Source organism: Lactuca serriola, chromosome 3 (genome assembly GCF_051521515.1).
Source record: "Lactuca serriola cultivar US96UC23 chromosome 3, Lser_US96UC23_V15, whole genome shotgun sequence".
NCBI lineage: Eukaryota > Viridiplantae > Streptophyta > Magnoliopsida > Asterales > Asteraceae > Lactuca > Lactuca serriola.
The window spans coordinates 181922494-181943922 of record NC_136410.1 but is presented as its reverse complement, the minus strand read 5'-3'; the positions used below and the strand labels follow the sequence as shown (position 1 = coordinate 181943922).

The window sequence follows — 21429 nt, the reverse complement described above, 5'->3', positions numbered from 1 at the left end:
TGGATGATTTTGTAGTATATTGTGATGCATCGATTTTGGGGCTGGGTGCGGTGTTGATGCAGAGGGGACATGTGATAGCATATGCATCGAGGCAGCTGAAGCCTCATGAGACGAGATATCCCACGCATGATCTAGAGTTGGGGGCAGTAGTGTTCGCCCTCAAGATTTGGCGTCACTACTTGTATGGGGTTCTGTGTACGATATACACGAACCATAAGAGTTTGAAGTACTTGATGGATCAGCCCAACCTAAATACGCGTCAAAGGAGGTGGTTGGATGTGCTCAAGGATTATGATTGTGAGATCCTGTACCACCCAGGCAAGGCTAATGTGGTAGCCGATGCGTTGAGCCACAGGGCGGAGAGCACTCCACTGCGAGATGTATGTTTGAGATTGACCGTGATAGCACTGGTACTGGATGCCATTCGTGGGGCACAGGCCGAGGCTGTGCAACCGGAGATGCAGAAGAAGGAGCGGGTCGTTGGGTTGGTTTCGGAGTTCGTTACGGATGGGCGAGGGCTTATGACCTTTCAGGGTCGGATTTGGGTACCGTTTGTGGGCGGTACCCATATTACTTTGATGGAAGAGGCTCATCGGTCGAAATTTTCGATCCATCCGGGGGCCACGAAGATGTATTTGGATTTGAGGAAAGAGTATTGGTGGCCCTGTATGAAGAGGGACGTCGCCTGGTTTGTTGAGAGGTGCTTGACCTGCCGTAGGGTCAAGGCCGAGCACCAGAGACCGCATGGCAAGTTGCAGCCATTGGAGGTTCCCGAGTGGAAGTGGGAACAGATCACCTTGGATTTCATCACCAAATTGCTGAGGACTGCCAGAGGAGTTGATGCAATTTGGGTGATTGTGGATAGGTTGACGAAGAGCGCTCACTTCCTTACCATCAGTGAGAGTTCTTCAGCGGAGAAGTTGGCGGAGATATATGTGAGGGAAGTGGTATCTCGGCATGGGGTGCCGATCTCGATTGTTTCGGACCGTGATGTGCGTTTCATTTCCAGATTCTGGAAGAAATTTCATGAGGAGTTGGGTACTAGATTGCATTTTAGTACCGCGTATCATCCCCAGACAGACGGCCAGAGCGAGCGGACGATTCAGATGCTTGAGGACATGCTTCGAGCATGTGTATTAGATTTTGGGGGTAGCTGGGATGCATATTTACCCTTGGCAGAGTTTTCCTACAACAACAGCCATCATTCGAGCATTGGTATGCCACCCTTTGAGCTGTTGTATGGTAGGAGGTGTCGGACCCCCGTTTGTTAGGGAGAGGTTGGGCAGAGAGTGATGGGCAGTATAGAGATCGTGCTTCAGACGACAGAGCAGATTCAGCAGGTCAGACAGAGGTTATTGACCGCCCAGAGCCGACAGAAGAATTATGCAGACAGACGCCGGTCCGAGCTTGAGTTTCAGGTCGGCGACTTCGTTCTCCTGAAGGTCTCTCCTTGGAAAGGAGTGATTCGATTCAGGAAGAGGGGCAAGTTGGGGCCTCGGTATATTGGGCCATTTCGTGTGATTGCGAGGGTAGGCCGGGTAGCCTATCGTTTGGAGTTGCCAGCAGAGTTGGGGCAGATCCACGACACTTTTCATGTGTCGCAATTGAGGAAGTGTATAGCCGATGAGTCGGCAGTGGTTCCATTAGAGGATATTCAGGTGGATGCGAGCCTGAATTAAGCCGAGAGGCCAGTGGCCATCAGGGATCGGAAGATCAAGGTTCTGAGGAACAAGGAGGTACCTATGGTGTTGGTTCAGTGGCAACACCGGAAGGGATCGGAGATGACCTGGGAGACGGAGCGCGAGATGCGGGAGCAGCATCCGAAGCTGTTTTCAGAGCGAGACTTCGAGGGCGAAGTCTAGTTCTAGTGGGGGAGAATTGTAACAGCCCGAATTTCCAGGTATCTTTATTGTTTATGCTTTTGGTGTTTTGAGAGGGGACTCGGCGAGTTGGAGCTCAGACTCGCCGAGTAGGGACACGATTCTGGACGCGGGATTCGCCTGGACTCGGCGAGTCCAGGATATGGACTCGGCGAGTCCGCGCTGTTTAATGAAACCCTAATTTCTCGGGTTTGGGACCTATTTAAAGGGCCTTATGGCCGTCATTTGTACCCAGCAGTCCATACAGAGAAACCCTAGAGTGCTTTAGCGATTTGAGAGAGAGAAAGGAAGCATTTCTTGACCTTTGTGTGTTGTTTAGCAAAGAAGAGGGAAGTCCTAGCCAAGAGGAAGCAAAAGAGGTTGCTATTCTGTGGATTTGAAGCTTAGATCATCGATCTAAAGGTATGATTTCGGCTCATCTTCTGTTTTGTGAAGTATATTTGGATTTAAGGCTTCTTGTGGCCTTTGTTGGGTTGATTTGATGGCCAAATAGTCCCTTGCTAGTGATGAGGCTTTGGATCTGGATCCATAGAGGTCCAGAGAGCCTCATTCATCAAGCTTTATGAAGAACAATGGAGGTTATGACCTTGAGTTGTGATATTTGTTGATAATTCTTCATATATGGACATTTAGAGGTTGTATGTACACCAAGTTTGGGGCTTTACGTGATGAATCAGTCTAGGAAGGCCAAATCTATGAATTGTTGGAGCAGATCTGACCTTAGAAGCGAGTTTGAGTGATTGCATGGTATGGACTCACCGAGTCCGATGAGCAGACTCGGCGAGTAGCTTGAAGATTGCCTTGAGTTCGCTCAGTGAGTGGTCCAGACGAGTCATAGGTTGACTCAGTGAGTCAGGGTGAGTTAGAGAGGGTTGACAGGTGGACTGAGTCGAGCTGGGACTCGCCGAGTTGTTCTTGAGACTCGGCGAGTTGAGTCGGGGTGGCCCCGCGATTCTTCCAGGTGGAACTCGTCGAGTCAGGGGGAGTACTCGACGTGTAAGAAGGGAATCCTAGAGAGTTGGTGAAAACGTCTAGACTCGCCGAGTTGCCCTTGTGCACTCGCCGAGTCCGGTCAAAGTTGACCGTTGACCGTTGACCAGAGTTGACCTGTGTTGACTTCTTAGGGATAGTCAACCTTAGAGATAAAAAGTGCTAATAAGAGATGTATGATGTTATAGGGAGATTGTAGCTCGGAGGATCGAGCACGAGTGATTTCGGGATTTGCTAGCTATCGATATTCACGAGGTGAGTCTTCTCACTATACTGTACCCGGAAGGGTTTGATTGTGTGACCGGAAGGTCGGATGTGATATGAGACATATGTGTTATATGTGATAAGTTAATTGTTATATGCACTATGTATGATAAGTTTAATGTGGGCCGGAAGGCATTATGTTATGGGCCGGAAGGCGAATATGTTATGGGCCGGAAGGCATTGTAGTGTGGACCGAAGGGTTGGCGTGGGTAGGACCGGAAGGTTTACCCAGCAGGGACGGAAGTCCCCTGAGACACATGGACCGGAAGGTCAGGGCCTGGAAAGGCGTATGTGCGTAAGTTGTATCTTGGGGAACTCACTAAGCGTTTATGCTTACAGTTGTTGTGTATGTGTTTCAGGTACTAGCGAGGACCGTGGGAAGGCGCCGGCGTGATCTGTACACATTGATAGATGATTTATGATCTTGGGATTCATATGATTTGTATTATGATATGACACGTTGAATGTTTATGCCTTGTTTTGGATGAAAATACTTCCTTTTGAAATGAAAAATTTGTTTAAAAAAAAAAAAAATTTCCGTTGTTACATCTATGTTTTGTGAAAACATACTTTGTAAACACTTTGTTTCTAATAAAATGGTTGTTTATTTACTTTGATTACTATGATACATGTCTTGTGATACCAAGGTTCAAAATGGCGTGAGGCGTGGCGTGGAGGCAAGGTCAAGCCTCAAGCTTAACGAGCCATGGCGAGCCATGACATTTATCAAGGCGTGATGTAAGGCGACAATTTTGTATTAATTTAAAATTATATTACCACATAAATATAAATTTATATTAAATATAACCACTTTTTAGAAGTGTTAGATCAATAGCTAATAACAAAAATTTAACGAAAACCACAATACCTGTATCTCCGATTAGAAAAGACATAAGAAAGAGGAAAAAACCATGTCTCAAACGAAAAAACACACGCCATAACACACCATAACGCGCCATGGGGCGCCATATCACGCTTGCCACACGCCATGCCTAACAACAACGTTATGAGGCTTTTCGTAACGGCGGAGTCACGCCTCACACCATGGCGCACCTTTTAGAACACTGTGTGATACTAAACATGACATCCTCCACCCCCGAATGTTTCCGCCGTTCCGGTTTTGCGGTGTGACATATTAAACTGTGAATGAGAGTCTAGAAATGCTCCATTAAATTGTAAATTTGTGTGGTGCACACAAGGTGTTTGATAAAATGCTTCCACAAAATCAAGTAAGTTTTTAAATTATAAATATTGTGAATGTGTGTTTTAAACCGATTTATTAAATTTTGAATTAAAGTCTTGAAATGTAAGTTTTAATTTGAGAATATGGTCATGAATGTATAGTTTTTTATTAAACTTTGAATTTATTACTTTAACTTATGAATTTTGTGTATTAAAAAGCAAATTGATTATATTAAGATATGAATTAATTGTATTAATCTATGAATTAACTGTATTAATCTGTAAATTGAATGTATTAAGCTGTGAATTTAATATGATTTTTTTTCTTTTAAAATATAAGAGGAAAGTAACATGATAAAAATATCTTATTTTATAATTTTTAATAAAGTATGTAAAGATTAAGAGCATTAGGTATGGGTTACGTTATAACACCAAATTCATATGCCACCTCAACCATAACACCATAGGAAATGGTGTTCCCCATGTTATGTTAAGAGGTAGAGAGAGAAAGAAAGAAAAGAATTTGATTGGTTGATAAATGCAACAACCAATTAAACTTCCCATTGAAACTTGTATTCATCACAACGAGATATGCCATAACACACTCATAACAATAAGCGGGATGGTGTTCATCTTGTTATGACTAGGTTATGAGGTGCCACATCATCAATAATAGCATTTCTCGTTGCCCATACCATATGCTCTAAACTATGAATATTTGTGTAAATAAACTTTGAAATAAGTACTATCGTATAGATCTAAAGATATAAATGTAAGTTTGAATTTGATAATTGGCTATGAATGTATAATTTGTGTGTATTAAATAGTGAATTTATTATATTAAGATCTATGTATGAATGTTTGTATTAATTTTCTTGTGAATATCTTTTTTTGTGTAGTATAAATATATAAGAATGTATTACTTTTTATAACTCTTTTGCAATAAACTCCAAATTAGTGAATTAAGTAGTTAATTAAACTGTAAATATAATATTTAAGTTATGCATCAATGATTTTACTTACATATTTGATTTGGAAGGATGAATGGTTGCAACGGTGGCATAAGTGGTTGGTGAAGACATATGGTAGTTGGTGGTGGTGGTGGTAGAGTTTGAGTTTGACTTTTTTCAATATATGAATTATTTTATAACAGAATGTATTAAGTTGTGAATTTTATGTATTAAACTGATAATAGACTTTATAAGTTGTGTATTTTATTTGAATTATGTGTTAAAATATGATTAAATGCATGCGTAAAAATAATAGAATGTGAAGTAGTGAATTAGTATTTTATTAAATTGTGAATAGGCCTTACAAAGGATATATTTTAAAGAGATTTACAATTTAGAAAAGGAAAAAAATAATTTATCAAGGCATAATTCATTTATTTTTATTAAAGTGTATGTATTTAGCTGTAAAAAATCAAAATGTATATGTTAAAACTTAAAAAGTTATTACTACAGAAATATGAGCTATTTTTTTTGTCCTATCAAGTTGTGAATATGACTAAACAATTGTCACTGTGTTTGTTACTCTGGTAGTGGTTCGAAGGTGGTCTGGCGGCTGTCTGGTGGTAGTCATATGACAAGTGGCAACTAGTTGTAAAGTAAGGAGCGGAAAAGTTTGTTTAATATTATATTAATATTTGATTTATCCAAAATGCCCTTAATGAATACATTTAAAAAAAATGGTTTTTAGGGTTCTTAACATTTTTTAGTTCTCATTTCAACCATATATATATATATATATATATATATATATATATATATATAAATGTCCAAATGTGGATGAACAAATATTATGTGGATGTAGGGATTAATATGAGCCAAGTAGTATTTAATTTTCTTAAATAATTATTAAAATCATCTATTAATTATTTATGGTAAATTGTTAATTCAATTAATAACCGTTTAAATAGAAAAATCATTTTTAAGTTACACCTAATTCATCTTTATAACCACTAGAAATGATCGATATTCATCTTCGTCTTCATGAAAACTTATCTTCATTCTTTTAGAATAGACATAAAACATGAACACCATTCTTTAAGAACACAAAAACCATTATTTAAGAACACTATTTGCATAGAATTTAACATTTTTTACGAACAAAAAAACATGAACATTCTTTAAGAATCTCATGTTCTTAGTTTAACACCGCTCATAAAATCATGATTGCTCTTGGTACATTATCTTTGATTGTTTAAAATCATAAGTACATTTAATTGCCGATTTGGAAGGTTTGGTTGTGCAATAATTAAGGGATACTTATTAAGAATGAAATATATACTTTTGAACTTAGTGACACGGATAATAGTTTTTTTTAATAGCACATGATTTAAACCAGAAAGAATGTGGGGTGTTACTTTATTTATAACCCAAACAAATGAGTTTCATTTAGTTACAATCATATATATATATATATATATATATATATATATATATACTCTAATAAATGAAGGCTTTTTTGCCACATGTCCTCTTCTCATTCATTTGGACACATGACATTTTCTAGAATTTTTAAATTTTCTATTTTCCACTTATCATTTTATTAAATTAAAATTCCACATTTAATGTGTAAGGTAGTATATATGTAAATTATTTATTAGAAAAAGTTTATATATGTAATGTATTCAACACATTAAAGTCTCATTAATTTTAATAATTCAAATTTTTCTCATTTTTCTTATAAATTCAAACTTTTCAAATTGTTAGAATTTTATATTTTTTTTAATTAAACTCATGTAATACATGAGTCTCACACCTAGTATCCTAATAAATGAAGATCATTTTGCCAAATGTCATCTTCTCATTAAATTTACCACGTGTAATTTTGTAAAATTTTTGATTAAATTTAAATCCACGTGTCATTTTGTGGTTTTTTTGAATTAAATCCATTAATATGCCACATAATACTAAATTTATATGTGTAAAGTATTAAATATATTTAATGTGATAATAAATGCAAAGAATCTTAAAAAATATATAAGATATATTAAAATATATTGAATATGATAATAAATTTAATGAATATAACAAAACAATGATTGATATTATGGATGATCTTCTCAATAGTGATTGTATTTATTCATTAGTTGAATATGTCTATTTATTTTAAACTTTAATATATTTTTTTTAATCAATCCGTGTAATACACAGTTTCATACCTAGTATATATATATATATATATATATATATATATATATATATATATATATATAAACGATTGAGAATGTAAATAATAAAATTAGGTAGAGGGTATGAAAGTAATTTCAAATTTTTTTTATTTCCTTAGAATTAGCTTACTCATTTCTAGATTAAATATCTCTCTAGTTATATATTTCTAGGGTTACGTCCAATCAAAAACTAAAAACAAAAGAAATGTACGACTTCATCATCTACACTATCTCCCTAACCACATTCTACCTCATGCCATCTCCGATATTACCTCTACATCTACACCATATTCCAGTCAGCGTCGACCCCCCCTCTTTAATTACCCCATCATCTTGCTTGTTGCTTTCCTACTTTATCTCAATTTTTTAAGCTAACTGATTTATTTTTCCGATTTTGTATGTGGGTTTCATCTCCATCTACACAAAACTAAGGTATGTCAAACAGGTCTCGTCGACAACATATGCCCTTATGGCTATGATTATCAGTTCCGTAATTCCCTCACTGACGAATAAATGCTTCAGGTCTTAAATACACATTTATTATTTGAAAATATGGTGGATGAATTTATGTAAATCAAAGGTCTGACTTCGATCTCTTATTATTTCATAAAATCTAATATGAGTAGATGGTAATTTTGATATAGTTGATTAAGCTAAAGCCAACTTTGTGGAAAATTTAGATGTGGTTGATTTGGGTAAATATGAGTAAAACTGTATCGTTACAATTGTATTAATCAAACCATATGAATAATTTTTTATTCGTGTATTAATAAAGTGATAGTGTTATGAACTATGATGCAAATAAATAAATAAATAAAATCGTTGTTAGTACATCCATCAATGAATGTTGTTGTGAATATATTATCGTGTTAAATATTTTTCTTACAAACTTTTGGTGACCTTTTAGAATTCGTCCAAGGGGCTTTCTGGAAGGATTCTATGGTCTACTTAAGGACTAAGCAACTGGATTTGGGTTTTGATAGAAACCCTAGTTGCTCAACTATATAAGGAACCCTTGGGCATGCCGAAATCGACCACTAGAATCCCTAGAAGGATCTTGAGCCGATTTTGTGCCTCTCCCTCTCTCTCTAATATTCTTCCATTTCTTGTGGTGTTTTTGATCTATTAGAGACATCGCATTTGAGGTGTTATGTTCTCAAAGGTTGAAGATTAAGCTAGCTACAATTAAGAGGTAAGACACTAACTTTTTTTTAGATATAAATTTGGATTTGTGCATGCTAGATTAGAGTTATAGCTTTGGATTATTATTGTATGTACAATTAGAGAAACCTAGATCCAAAGCTTTAGGGTTGCATGTGCACCATATGATTGATGTAATGCTCAAAATCCATCACAATGGCCTATATCTCATCCATGGGTATTACCATGACACTATAAGCAACTACTACATGACCCATGATCCATGTTATCCATTGGTATTACCATGCCAATATAAATAACTACTACATGACCCATGACCCATATGTTATCCATGGGTATTACTATAACACTATAAGCAACTACCACATAACCCATAACCTCTATGTCAGCCATGAGTATTACCATAAAACTATAAAAAACAACCACATGAACCATGACACGTACATCTTTTATATAAAAAAATTTAATTTAAACATAGCAGCATAAAGATGTATATTTTATTACTTTATAATTCTTGTTTATAATTTTAAATTAAAATTATGGTATGAACACCTGGTTACCCTTTATTCTTTCTTTTCGTTAACCTTTTTATTTCGGTGGAACTAATTTAAAAAATTTGAATTACTAAATATTTATCTCTAGTTTGTATAGTTTGAATTTTTCATTAGTGGAGCTCCAAAAAAATTTTCAAATCATTTCCCTCTAACATACACATGTTAAGCCTGTATATTAGGGTAAGTTAACTTATTAGAAATAGGGTTTACAGTTCCTTTCATCATCTTCGGCGGCTAATTGATCTAAAGTTACATTTCTTCATTACATTTGTGCACTGACTTTAGTGATATAGGTTGTCAATCATATAAAATTTACTTTTATTTAATTTTCTATTGTCGTGATCATCGTTTCCTGTTCTCTGATATATATATATATATATATATATATATATATATATATATATATATATATATATATATATATATATATATATAATCTTAAATTACAACTACATTGGTTTTCCCTTCATAATATATGATTGGTATACGTTAATTACATAGTAACGAAGTAGGCAATATTATTCAAAAGTTTTATTCAATAGTATGCATACGTAGTAATGCCTTCATTTATAATTTATTTTTGTTTTATGATTGTTCTCTTCTCATCAAGATTTTATCATCTTTAATAAATAGGCATTGACTATAGCCTTTTGTTTATTTCTAAGCAAGAAAGATATGTTGAACTTGAAACCAAAATGAGCCTCAAGTGTTAAGTCAAATAAATTCATTGCACTACGTGTTTTGAACCGCAACAGGACTTCAACTGTAAAACTCTTAAGTAGAAAATTATAGATGAAGAAAATCTCATCTAAAAATCAAAATCCATATCCAGTTCACTAATAACATCTAGCGCCAAAACCCCTAAACCTAAATCATTAATGCCAACGATCACTACCACATCCTAAGCAACCGACACTTCATCACTTACAACATTCACACCATCCTTATCAAATACATCTAAAACTTCAGCAACTAGACCATCAATACCGTCCTCTACACCTACATCTACAACCAAAATTTCAACACCTACATCATCGACATCATCCTCAACACCAAAATCGACTATCACATCATCAACACATATATGTACTACCATAACCTCAACACCTTCATCGACACTACCATACTCAACAACTACAGTGAATACCACATCCTCCTTACCTAAACAAACTACCACATCCTCAACATATACATCTATCCTACCACCTACCCCATAATCTACCCCATCACCAACACAACCAATATTAACTACATCCATAACACATGTGAATAGATATATTGTGGAAAATGTGGAAGGTCAAAACAATTCCTTTGAAGATTGTGGACCAGATGAACGTTTAACTATTCATGTTTGAAAAAAAAAACAGGAGTTACCAATCATATCTTACAATTTTTTTCAATCTATAACCTTTTGGTGTACATCTAGATATACATTCAAAGCTAAAATGATCACATTATTTGCAGGCTCATGCCACCTGGACCTTGTGAACACATTATTAATTGGTCCTTTTGTCAAAGATTAGATCCACATGGCTACACTTGGGGAAAAGTAAGCAATGAAATGCGCGAATTATATTGGGAGAAGTTTTGGGTAGTTAACTATATGTGATAAATTGTTGTTTGGTAAACGGTTGCATTTATACTTATGTTTATATTGTTAATGTGTAGAAAAAATGTTGTTTGGATGAAGCAATAGACTCGCTGTTGAGGCAAGCTTGGGTAAGTAAAGCGACACAAAGTTATGACCAATATCTCTATAATAAGTGAAGCAGAAATAGAAACCCACTTGCCTTTAAACCATCTCACATTTCACAAGAAGTTTGGAACTCCTGACAAGAAAAACGAAAGACAAATGAATACAAGCTGAAATCCAAGCAGAACAATAAAAACAAGCGTAACGGTGTGGCTGGCTGATGCAATAGCACAACCTACCCATAACATTGGGTCCACAAATCGTTTGAAGATAGCTTCTGATTTGGTAATTCTTTTTAATGGTACATTAATTATTTTTATATGTATATTTTACATTTTATGGTATTTATACATAAGAGGAAATTAGGACGTGATCGACCCCATAGTGAATTGTTCATGTATATACACACGAAGAATCACAATGGAGTCACATTTACAAATTAAAAAGATTGAAAAATTCATGTAATATTTATTTCAATTCAATTAAACTTTTATATTGTTGCTAGTCCTTAATGGCATTCATAACTTTGATGTTTTTTTTTAATTTAAGTTATTATTATTTTGTAGGTGTCTTATACAGAAAAACAAAAGGAGTTGAAAGCTAAAGGTTCTAAATTTGAGGATGACAAAATATTTTATGATGTTCTTGGTGGTCATGAAAAAATTGAAGACTATGGATTAGGCTCTTTTGCAAAGGTGCTTCCCAAGATGAACGGTAAAACGGATGTATCTTACATTCCGAAAAAAAAATGATGAAATGGAAGAATTGAGGGAGCTTGATGCTGAACAAAAAGAGAAACACGAAGAGCTTAAAGAAATAATGAAGGACCAAGAAGACCAACAGAACACAAGAGTTGAGCAACTTCACAAATAACTTAAATCGGCAATAGATCTTATTAATTTTATTAGAGAACAACAAAACTATTAGGTCATAAAGAGCTGATGTGTTTATTGCAAATTATTTATTTTAGAATAGCCACTTTCCATTTCCATGTAATAAATAATTAGTGTAATATTTTATGATATAATGTTATTTGAATTTTTTTCCTTATATTACTACAAAATAATTGGGATTTAATTTATAAATCAATTATCGATCCGTGCGTATGTAATCTATGCTATGAAATTAGCTATATAATATATACCACGAAAATTGTTAGGAAGTCATCGCTATGGAATTTTCTAGGGATTCATCACCATAAAATTTGCTAGGGATCCACAACCGCTGAATTTGCTAGGGATTCATCACCACAAAATTTACTAGGGATTCACCACCAGCGAATTTGTTAGGGAGTCACCACCACCGAATTTACTAGAATTAACCACCCCGACATTTGCTAGGGATTCATCACAATGAAATTTATTGGGGATTCATTACCATTGATTTTGCTAGGGATTAACTACAACAGAATTTGTTATGGAATAACTACAATGAAAATTTTGATGGAATCCAACAACAGACTACACGACAGAATACCATCTACAACGGATTACATTCCATTGTCACATTTGCAGCATAATGATTGTTTCCCTAGCGAACACTCGCTACGAGGTTTTTTTTTGGGAGGGAAATTGCTCGTCGCAAATTTCATCGTTATTCGTCTTTTGCAATGGAATTTCAGCTTTTCGCTACTAGGTTTCTTGTAGTGAATTAACTGAGTTGCATGCCTTCTTGAAATCAACTTTGAAAATGAACATTTTGTTTGAGTATGTACATAATTCATACATGATTAGTGTCCCTCGAGTATATTTTTAACTTTTATATAAGCTGATTGGGTGTCATCAGTAACCGATTAGATAACAATTTTGAGCCAAGAAGCTAGTGCTTTGGTGATGATTATGTATATACAACCAATAAGGTTTATGGGTCTATAATCACCAAGAGCGATGCAGTCCTTTATTTTCGGCACAATAGTTATGAAGGAGGAGTTGCACCCATTGTTGGTTCAGCACCCCTCCTTCAACCTATGAATGAATGAGATAAAAGAAAACATATGTTATGTATTGTTCTTGTACATGAGAAGAAGAAAAGAAAACAGATAAAGAAGTAAAGTATTTTGGACTCAAAGATTGCACACACTCATCTTACTCAGCAAAACAAATAAGGCTATAAATAGCCTATACATGTTCAATGAAGATAACACCCTAAAGCTAAACTAACTATTCCTAGAGAATATGTTTCTTTAAAGACCCGGTACACCCATGTACATATGCACTTCCCATGACCTAGTGAAACAACATTTTTTCAAATTAGGTAAATTAAACAAATACTAAATATTAACCAATACACATCAAGATTATCCAACATTCACACCTTAATCTTGATCACCCATTATAGCACAGCTAGCTCTTACTCTTCGACCAAGTTTGCTTCATTGTCTTTGTCTTTCCACTTTGTGCATTCATTGCTAAAGTGCCCAAAATCTCTACAATCATAACACTGAATTCCACTTTTGTCCCCTCGACCTTTTCCTCTTCCTCAGCCTCTTCCACCTCTTTCATATTTACCTCTATTTCATCTTCCGTATCCACTACTTTCACCATGCCTTTCTTCACTTGCCATATAGAGTTGATGTCACTCTTCTTCTTTTTCATCATGGATTTTGAGCCTATCTTCCTAGGCTTTTAGCCTTCCTACCGCCTCTTCCATTGGCAAACTTTTAAGGTCGGAGTATTGTTCTATAGAAGCTACAATTGACAAATACTTTTTTGGAACGAAATTAAGGAATTTTTTAACAGTCACTTCTTCACCAAGAGATGAACCAAGACTTTTGAACTTCTCAACTATAACAATTATCTTTCCCGAAAAATCATTGATTGTCTCGTCATCCTTCATTTTCAGCCTCTCAAATTCACCCCTTAATGTTTACAACCTTGCCTTTTGTACCCGTTCGGTATCTAAATACCTAATCATAATGGAGTCCCAAACATCTTGTGCATCCTTATATTTAGCAACTTGCAAAAGAACATCATCCCGGAAAGTGGGATAAATTATAGCTTTTGTAGTATAGTTTCTTTTCTCGTCCTTATCTTCTCCTAGTACCGTCTTCCAAAGGTCATGTGCTCTCAACACACTTTCAACCAAAATTGACCACGAAGTGTAGTTTGTTTCCGTCAATTTTGGACACCGGAGTGTCATACTCCCTTGCTTACGAACCGTTGGTGCACCTGCATTTTCTTTCATTTCTGCAACACTTTCGAATTTTAATACCGGTCTTGCTATGAATTTTTCGGTCATTTCTTTCTTCCTTAAGTGAGCTTATGGTATCCGGTCACTTGTGTCGGTCAAGGATTAGTCGCTGGTCCTTACTGCAGCTTAACGGTCTTCTCCTCCGTCGGTCTTCGGTCTCTTTACACCGGAATTTCCTTTCCAGCCGGTCTCTTCGGTCTTTGTTTCTCCTGTTGTGAATCACATGAAGCTGTCCCCTTTTCTTTTACCTGATACCCAACCTGAGAGCTCTGATACCCAATGTTGGTTCAGCCCCTCTCCTTCAACCTATGAGCGAATGAGATAAAAGAAAACAGATGTTATTTGTTGTTGTTGTACACGAGAAGAAGAAAAGAAAACAAATAAAGAAGTAAAGTAATTTGGACTCAAAAACTACAAACACTTATCTTATTCAGCAAAACAAGTAAGGCTATAAATAGGCTGTACATATTCAACGAAGATAACACACTAAAGCTAAACTAACTATTTATAGAGAATATGTTTGTTTAAAGACTCGGTACACCCACCTGCATATGCACTTCCCATGGCCTAGTCAAACACTATTTATTCAAAATAGGTAAATTAAACAAATACGAAATATTTACCAATACCCATCAAGATTTTCCAACACCTGTAAGCAAGCATACCGTGTGTTCGAAATGTTTTACTACACCATATTTTATTTCTTCCAAAGCAAAGGGGGATTCAAGAAAAGAACGTTGCTGATGCGAGAGGGTCTTGAATCGAGAATTAATGAATTTCGGTCTTATAGGCAAGCTTTAGGAAAAATTTGATAGAAAAAAATTGTACACCTCAACTTTGATCTCCACCAGATCTGACTGCAAAAACTGAAAACAGTCTATAAAGTTTGTCCTGAAATATTCAATTGAATAGTTTCATATTATAATGTTTATTATATGATTATATGATTGTAAGAAATAACGATGGAATATTGAATTAGATATGCGAAGCCAGTCTCCAAAGTTCCATTTTCTTTCTTGCTTCCACACAAATCAACCCCCACGTCATGGATTTGCTAAGAATACCCTTCTAGAATGTCAACTCTCTTTTATTCTAATTTATTAATTTGAAATTACTTTTGCTAAACCAATTTAATAAATCAACATAAATATTCTGTATAGATATGTAAATAACTATTATATTATTTGAATTTTAATAAAATAGATAAAGAAATCCATAACGAGAAACACGTACCATATTGCGAGATCATTTTCACATGCAACGTCCAGCTAGTGGAATAGAATTGTAGAACCACTCATTAGTATTCAAGGGTTATCATTAACTTGTTCTCTTTATAAATACCCTTTGCTAACAAATTCCCTCTGCTACCAAATTCCCTCTGCTACCAAATTCTCCTATATCTCATAATTCATCAACTTCTTCACTTCCGATCACAAAAAAATCCAAAAGATTCCGGGATATTTCAACAAGATGCAACAACAGAAGAAAATGGAAGGATCAGTAGTCTCTCCTAGCTTCAGTTGTTACTCTTCTGATAGTTTAACATCAATAGTAGTCGCCAAAGTGATCCGTGAACAACAGGCAAATGATTTCGAGTTTTTGTCGGTTTTAAGCGACCAGGATGTTTCAACGGAAGAAAACGATTCAACAGGCAGGACTGTTTTTCCTGTTTTCAATCGTGATCTACTGGTGAAAGATGAGGAAGATCGTGAGGCTAAAGCAAAGGAAAATGAGCTTCATGTTTTTTCTTCTATTACTGGTTCGTTACAGAAGCTGTTTATAGAAGAGCGAGAAGAATCTTCTTTGTATTCATCATGGGAAGAGGAAGAATCGGAAAGTCTACATTCTAAAACATGCTGCATGTGGAGGCTTAAGGTTAATGGTGGATCACCATCGTGTATGAGTAAATGTAAGAAGAGTAGTTCGGCAGGATCTCGAACTAAGAGGTGGAGCAACCGGTATTTTTTTCTCCGGAGGAGCAACAGCGAGGGTAAGGAACCGATGGTGTTTTTGACTCCTACGAAGGTCAATAGTACAAAACAGAAACGGAATTCCGGTGAGGTTTTAAAAGTCGGCGGCCGATTGAAGGTGCAAACTCCTGTACATGAACTGTTTTACGTGCAAAGAAGAGCTGAAAATGAAGTGGTTAGGAGGAAATCGTATCTACCCTATAAGCAAGATCTGGTTGGGTTCTTCTCAAATGTCAAGGGAATGGGCAAAATTCTTCCATTTTAAAATATACTCAAACACAATTTGTTCAATTTTATTACTTTAATTAACTGTAAATCTCTTTCAATGAGATGTTCCTTGAAAACAAATTTTTTTTTGAGGATGTAAAGTTTACTAATAATCAATTTAGTAGGTATTTATAAATTTATAATAGAAAAGCTTTTTATTATTGCTTATTAAGACCGATAACATGAGGTGATTTAAATTGGGGTATGAAACCCTATTAGATTCAAAAGGAAACAAATTATGGTCCTTATATGCAAACTAAGGGCATCAACAATTAATTGAATTGAATTTTATAGACTATAATAGATTACTACATCATTTTTTAAGAGTTAAAATCTTTTATTTTCTCATTGTAGAGTTCAAAGGTTATTGAACATCAAAGCGGTTGAATGCCAATGTGACATCTTATTATGATAGAGTTTAATCCATTTACTAACAAAATAGACTTGTCACCTCTCTCATTGAACTCGTCTTTGTGGATGCTCTAACCAATTTTGTTAGTATATTGTTTTTGTGTATATGTTTTGTTTTAGCTTATTTTATTAATTAAGGGTTGAAGGATTTAAGTGGTAAAGCTTCGGGGTGACTTGTGGAAATATTAATTCACATTGGCAAGCAGGTTTTCGGGTCCTTGTCAACCCAGACTAGATATATGGAGGATGCCTCTTACATGTAATTATTCACCTCATTCTCCATATGTGTGTTAGGGTTTCTTATGTTTGTATTAGGGTTTCTATTATTGTTTCTTGTTTGTTCAATATTTGAGTGTTAGATTAGTAGAGACAAGAATGCGTATATGTAGTGAGATTTTTTTGTGTGATTGCATTGTGTAAAACGATTGTGTTCTATGGCTAATGAGAACTGATCATGTTGGGAATATGAGTTCATGAGTTTTTACATGGTACTCAAGCGTGGTTAGTGAGTCTGCATCTGTGTTCATAGATCGGTATTCAATATCAGTCCATCGGTGTTAAGGTTTGATTTCGAGGTCATTTTTTGCGAACTCTTCACAAAGTTTTCTGTTCTTTTGTTTTTTTAAAAGACCGGTTGTCTTTTTAGTTCAAATCTGAGCGATGTCTTTTTTTCCCTTAAAGTCTTGGATTTTTTTTATAGTTATTCCTTCTGAGTGTGGTGGTACTGGAGTTCCAACGGTGGTGCTAATCCTTTGTTACTGTGATCTCGACAACGGTGGTCATCGATTGAAGAAATTCTTAACATTGGTATGGGGTCTCGAAACCCTAATTTAGAATTTCCACATCAGTTTGTGGTTAATAAGCTGCTATCCTTTGTACCTTAGTTTGGGTTAAAAACCCTACCAAGCTGGTAATCTTTAGTTAATTAATTTTTAATGATACTCTAAAAGTGCCTTTGGGACCAATATAAGATATATTGTTCTCTTTCTCTGACCAGACTTTGTTTTGGGTAGCTTTTCTTCGCATATCTCTATCTTTTTTTCGTTTTGTGCTTCTAGGCTTGGGGTCCTAGTTATGAACCTAAATTATTTGTACTAAACATCAATTATTTCACTCTAGTCATTCTTGTGTAGTGCTTGCCTGCTTTATCTAATTTTGTGTATTGTTTTTTGAACAATGGTTTATTCTTTTAATTGTTATATGATATGGAGGGTTTTGATGATTCTGGTAGTAGTAGTAACAAGAAAGATCATGTTGATTTTGGAATTGAAAAGTATAGGGTTTGTCTTAGTTCCATGGTTAGAGCCTCAAAGGATCATAATAAATTACGTTTTACCGAAATAACTATTGCTAAACAAAGAAAGGATATAACTAAAGAGTTGAAAAGGAAATAAATTAATGATGTTACTTGTATTTGGATACATAGATCTATTTAAGAAACTATATGTAATGTCCGCAAATTCAAGCTAGATGTTTTATGTATAATAACAATAATAATAATAATAATAATAATAATAATAATAATAATAATAATAATAATAATAATAATACATTTACCAAAATAATTAAAATCCTTTAAAGTGGATAATTGCTCTTCGTGCGCGTTCCAAGCTAAATAATATTTATCGTTTACGACCAAATCTGACTTTGTAGGAGAAACTTAAGATTTTTATAAGTTTTGTGCTCAGCTCGAAATAACAATGTGCGCAGTAGAGAATGTCAAGAACGGAGCTCATATGCAAGAGATATGGACAAAACTTGGTCCCTACTCTTTAGACACGGTGAATTCGATACATATTATAAATGAGAGATAGAAAGAGAATTAGTTGATGGAGTCCAAATGAAAGCTGTAGTACTCAAAAATAACTAAGTATGAGTATAAAGAACGTAAAAAACAAAGCTCGTACATGGAAGATACAGATGAAATATGGTCCCTACTCAAAGGACATCGGGCGCTCTTTGTTGAGCCTACTATAAATATTGTGTCATTCTTCTCGTTTCTGTGTTCATCTGAGTTCCTCTCTAGAAACTCTCTCACTATCTAAAGTTCTATCCTTTTGATCCAGGAAGTCTTCACGATGAATTACTACAACGATAGAAAGCTCGGCAAAAAGAAGTATTCAGTGTCGAAGTTCTGCCCATGAACTTTTAGAATTTCTGTTAGAAAACTCATTAAGTTAAGTTGCACTTACTACGCTTTAAATAGAATATACATTTATGTTTGCAGTCGTTATTATGAACTTATAAATAAGATTTATCACTAATAACAGTCGTTATAATGATCGAGCCACTTACGGGAATAATGTCTAGCCCATATCCGTGAGATATTTAAGGTGGTTTTTCCAAAAAGTACATATTTATATGCAAAATGGATCCGACCTCCGATATGATCTTTTCAGGCTGTTTCTTATTAGTTATAAGTCAGTATTTCTTTTGGGATTATTGATAGATATGAGAAAAACATTTTAATGATTTAACTTTATAAATACGAACGAATACTAAGACTTAGTCATATACATGTTTATGTTGTTTTATAGGGAAATTTGAAGTGTCAGCCAAAGAGCTAACTTTCCCGCGAGTCTTCCACCTATATCAGGTGAGTGCATAGTTAATTCCTAGACATGATTTTAATACAAGTATTTATTAAAAGTATTAAATATATGTTGAAAGTTTATACATTAATTAATTGCTTATTTTCTGGAATATATGTTAAATTTATGCTTGATATGTTGATTGTTTGAGCCAGATATGGTTAAATATATGTTAAATGTATATATGGTATTATTACATGATAATCTTAACAAATGTATTATTACTTAAAAGATTAATATGTGTTAAATACCTGATATTTTGTGTTAAGTATATACACAGATTTATGATAGTGTAATCTAAATAAGGTTGTCATTGAAACTTCATTTCCTAGATTAAAGTCTAGTTTAACTTTTAAACTAAGGATTCTAAATGATTTTTAGATCCCATTAAGTTGCATAAAAACTGTAACTATATCTTGTATTATGATAAGTACTGTATAACCAGGAAAAAGGTTTCAAAAATGGTTACACACATTATAGTCTTGTCTAGTGATAAAATAAGACTTATAAAGGATGCTTAGTTCGGGTTAAGTTGAAAGAATGTAAGTGATACCATGTATTGTAAATATATTTCATAGGTAGGAAAGTTTTGTTGATTATGGGTATTGAAATCTTATCTAGTTATCCACTAAGACGTAAAAGGGATACTTGGTTCAATTAAGTTTGAATATTAGGTAGCATCATATTAAGAGTATATGTGAGATTAGAACGGAGAATAGAGATCTGGTCATTGAAATGTGTGATTTGATGGGGTACAAGTGCATATAAGTGTATTATATTAGTATTTCCCCTCCTTTTAGACAATCAAATAAGGTGCATCTGTATTACACAAGTGATAGGTATATCTGAGTCATTTAATTGAGTATGGATGGCCAACCCTAACTAAACTCACTCTTATGGTGGTAATGAATCATATCAATCTATTAAAAAGGATCATAGCTTTATTCGTGTACTCTCGCCCTAATGGTTGCCTTTATTGACTAACACATGCTGCTAAGGAATTCCCAAAGAAGTATAGTCAACTCCTTATTTACAGTGATTTATTAGGATAGATCTCATAAGATCAATGTTATAGGATTAGTATGTAAGGATCGACCGGATGGGTAACTATTGGTAGATTGTCTGATAAAATATCTATGTTATATTGTTTGGCAACAATTGGTTTTGTAGGTTTGATAATTCTTATTTATTATCATTAAAGTATTGTGGGATTGGAAACCCTATGTGTCATACTAGGTTTCCCAACCTGACTCACTCAAATTATATGCATCACAATTAACATGGCTAAAGCTTCTAAAACTTGATTAAAATGTTGAATGATTAATAGACAACTTGCAATAGTGTTCAACACCATAGGAATTTATATTGTTACATATGTTGTGTATTGATTCTAACATCCTTAGTGTTTTTGTATTTTGAAACAACATCTTTACTCAAGATATTTTAATAAAACGAAACAATTTCCGCAAAATATTTTATTATACTGGAATTTTTTGTAAACAAAGATGTTATGGGTTTTGAAAGAGTAAAGAAAGTTTTTTTTTTTGGTTTTGGAAAATAGGGATGTCACAGTTGGTATCAGGGCATTAGTTTAAGCAAATTAAGATTCGTGATTATGTCTAGACTTAAACTTAGAGATTAAGCGATGATGGTGAGAGACATGACTAAAATAGTTTAGGTTGTACATGTAAATTAATATGATATAGACTCAAGCATAAGAATACTTTAGGGTACATGCTATAACTGATATTATATGCTAATAAAGGTATTATATAGCATGCTTTAGGTTGTATACCTTACTTCCTATTAGGTACACTAGCATATTTTAGGACTAATGTCTTATATGCTAATATGTGCTAAATGTTATGTGTTACAACATGTTTTAGGTTGCCTAGCTAAAATGCTAATAATTGAGAAGATTTGAGTTCTATTTCCGACCTTGATTTTGGAAACGGAAATTTTATATGTACAAGATTCTAGACATTTAATCAGTATATTAGAACTGACATTTAACCTTTTAAGGAGATAAAGAAAATTATGATAGTTAACATCAGTAACTTCGTAAATAGTGTATTAAAACCTATCGAGTGGTATCGTTCTTT

At 34.4% G+C, this 21429-nt stretch overlaps 1 protein-coding gene across 1 annotated transcript; it reads left to right on the top strand.

Moving 5' to 3' along the window:
* Positions 1-15558: 15558 nt before the first annotated feature.
* On the top strand, positions 15559-16323 carry LOC145095917 (uncharacterized). Its single transcript, XM_079033729.1, has one exon. It carries the CDS (start codon positions 15559-15561, stop codon positions 16321-16323), a length of 765 nt encoding a protein of 254 aa, XP_078889855.1.
* The last annotated feature ends 5106 nt before the right edge of the window (positions 16324-21429 follow it).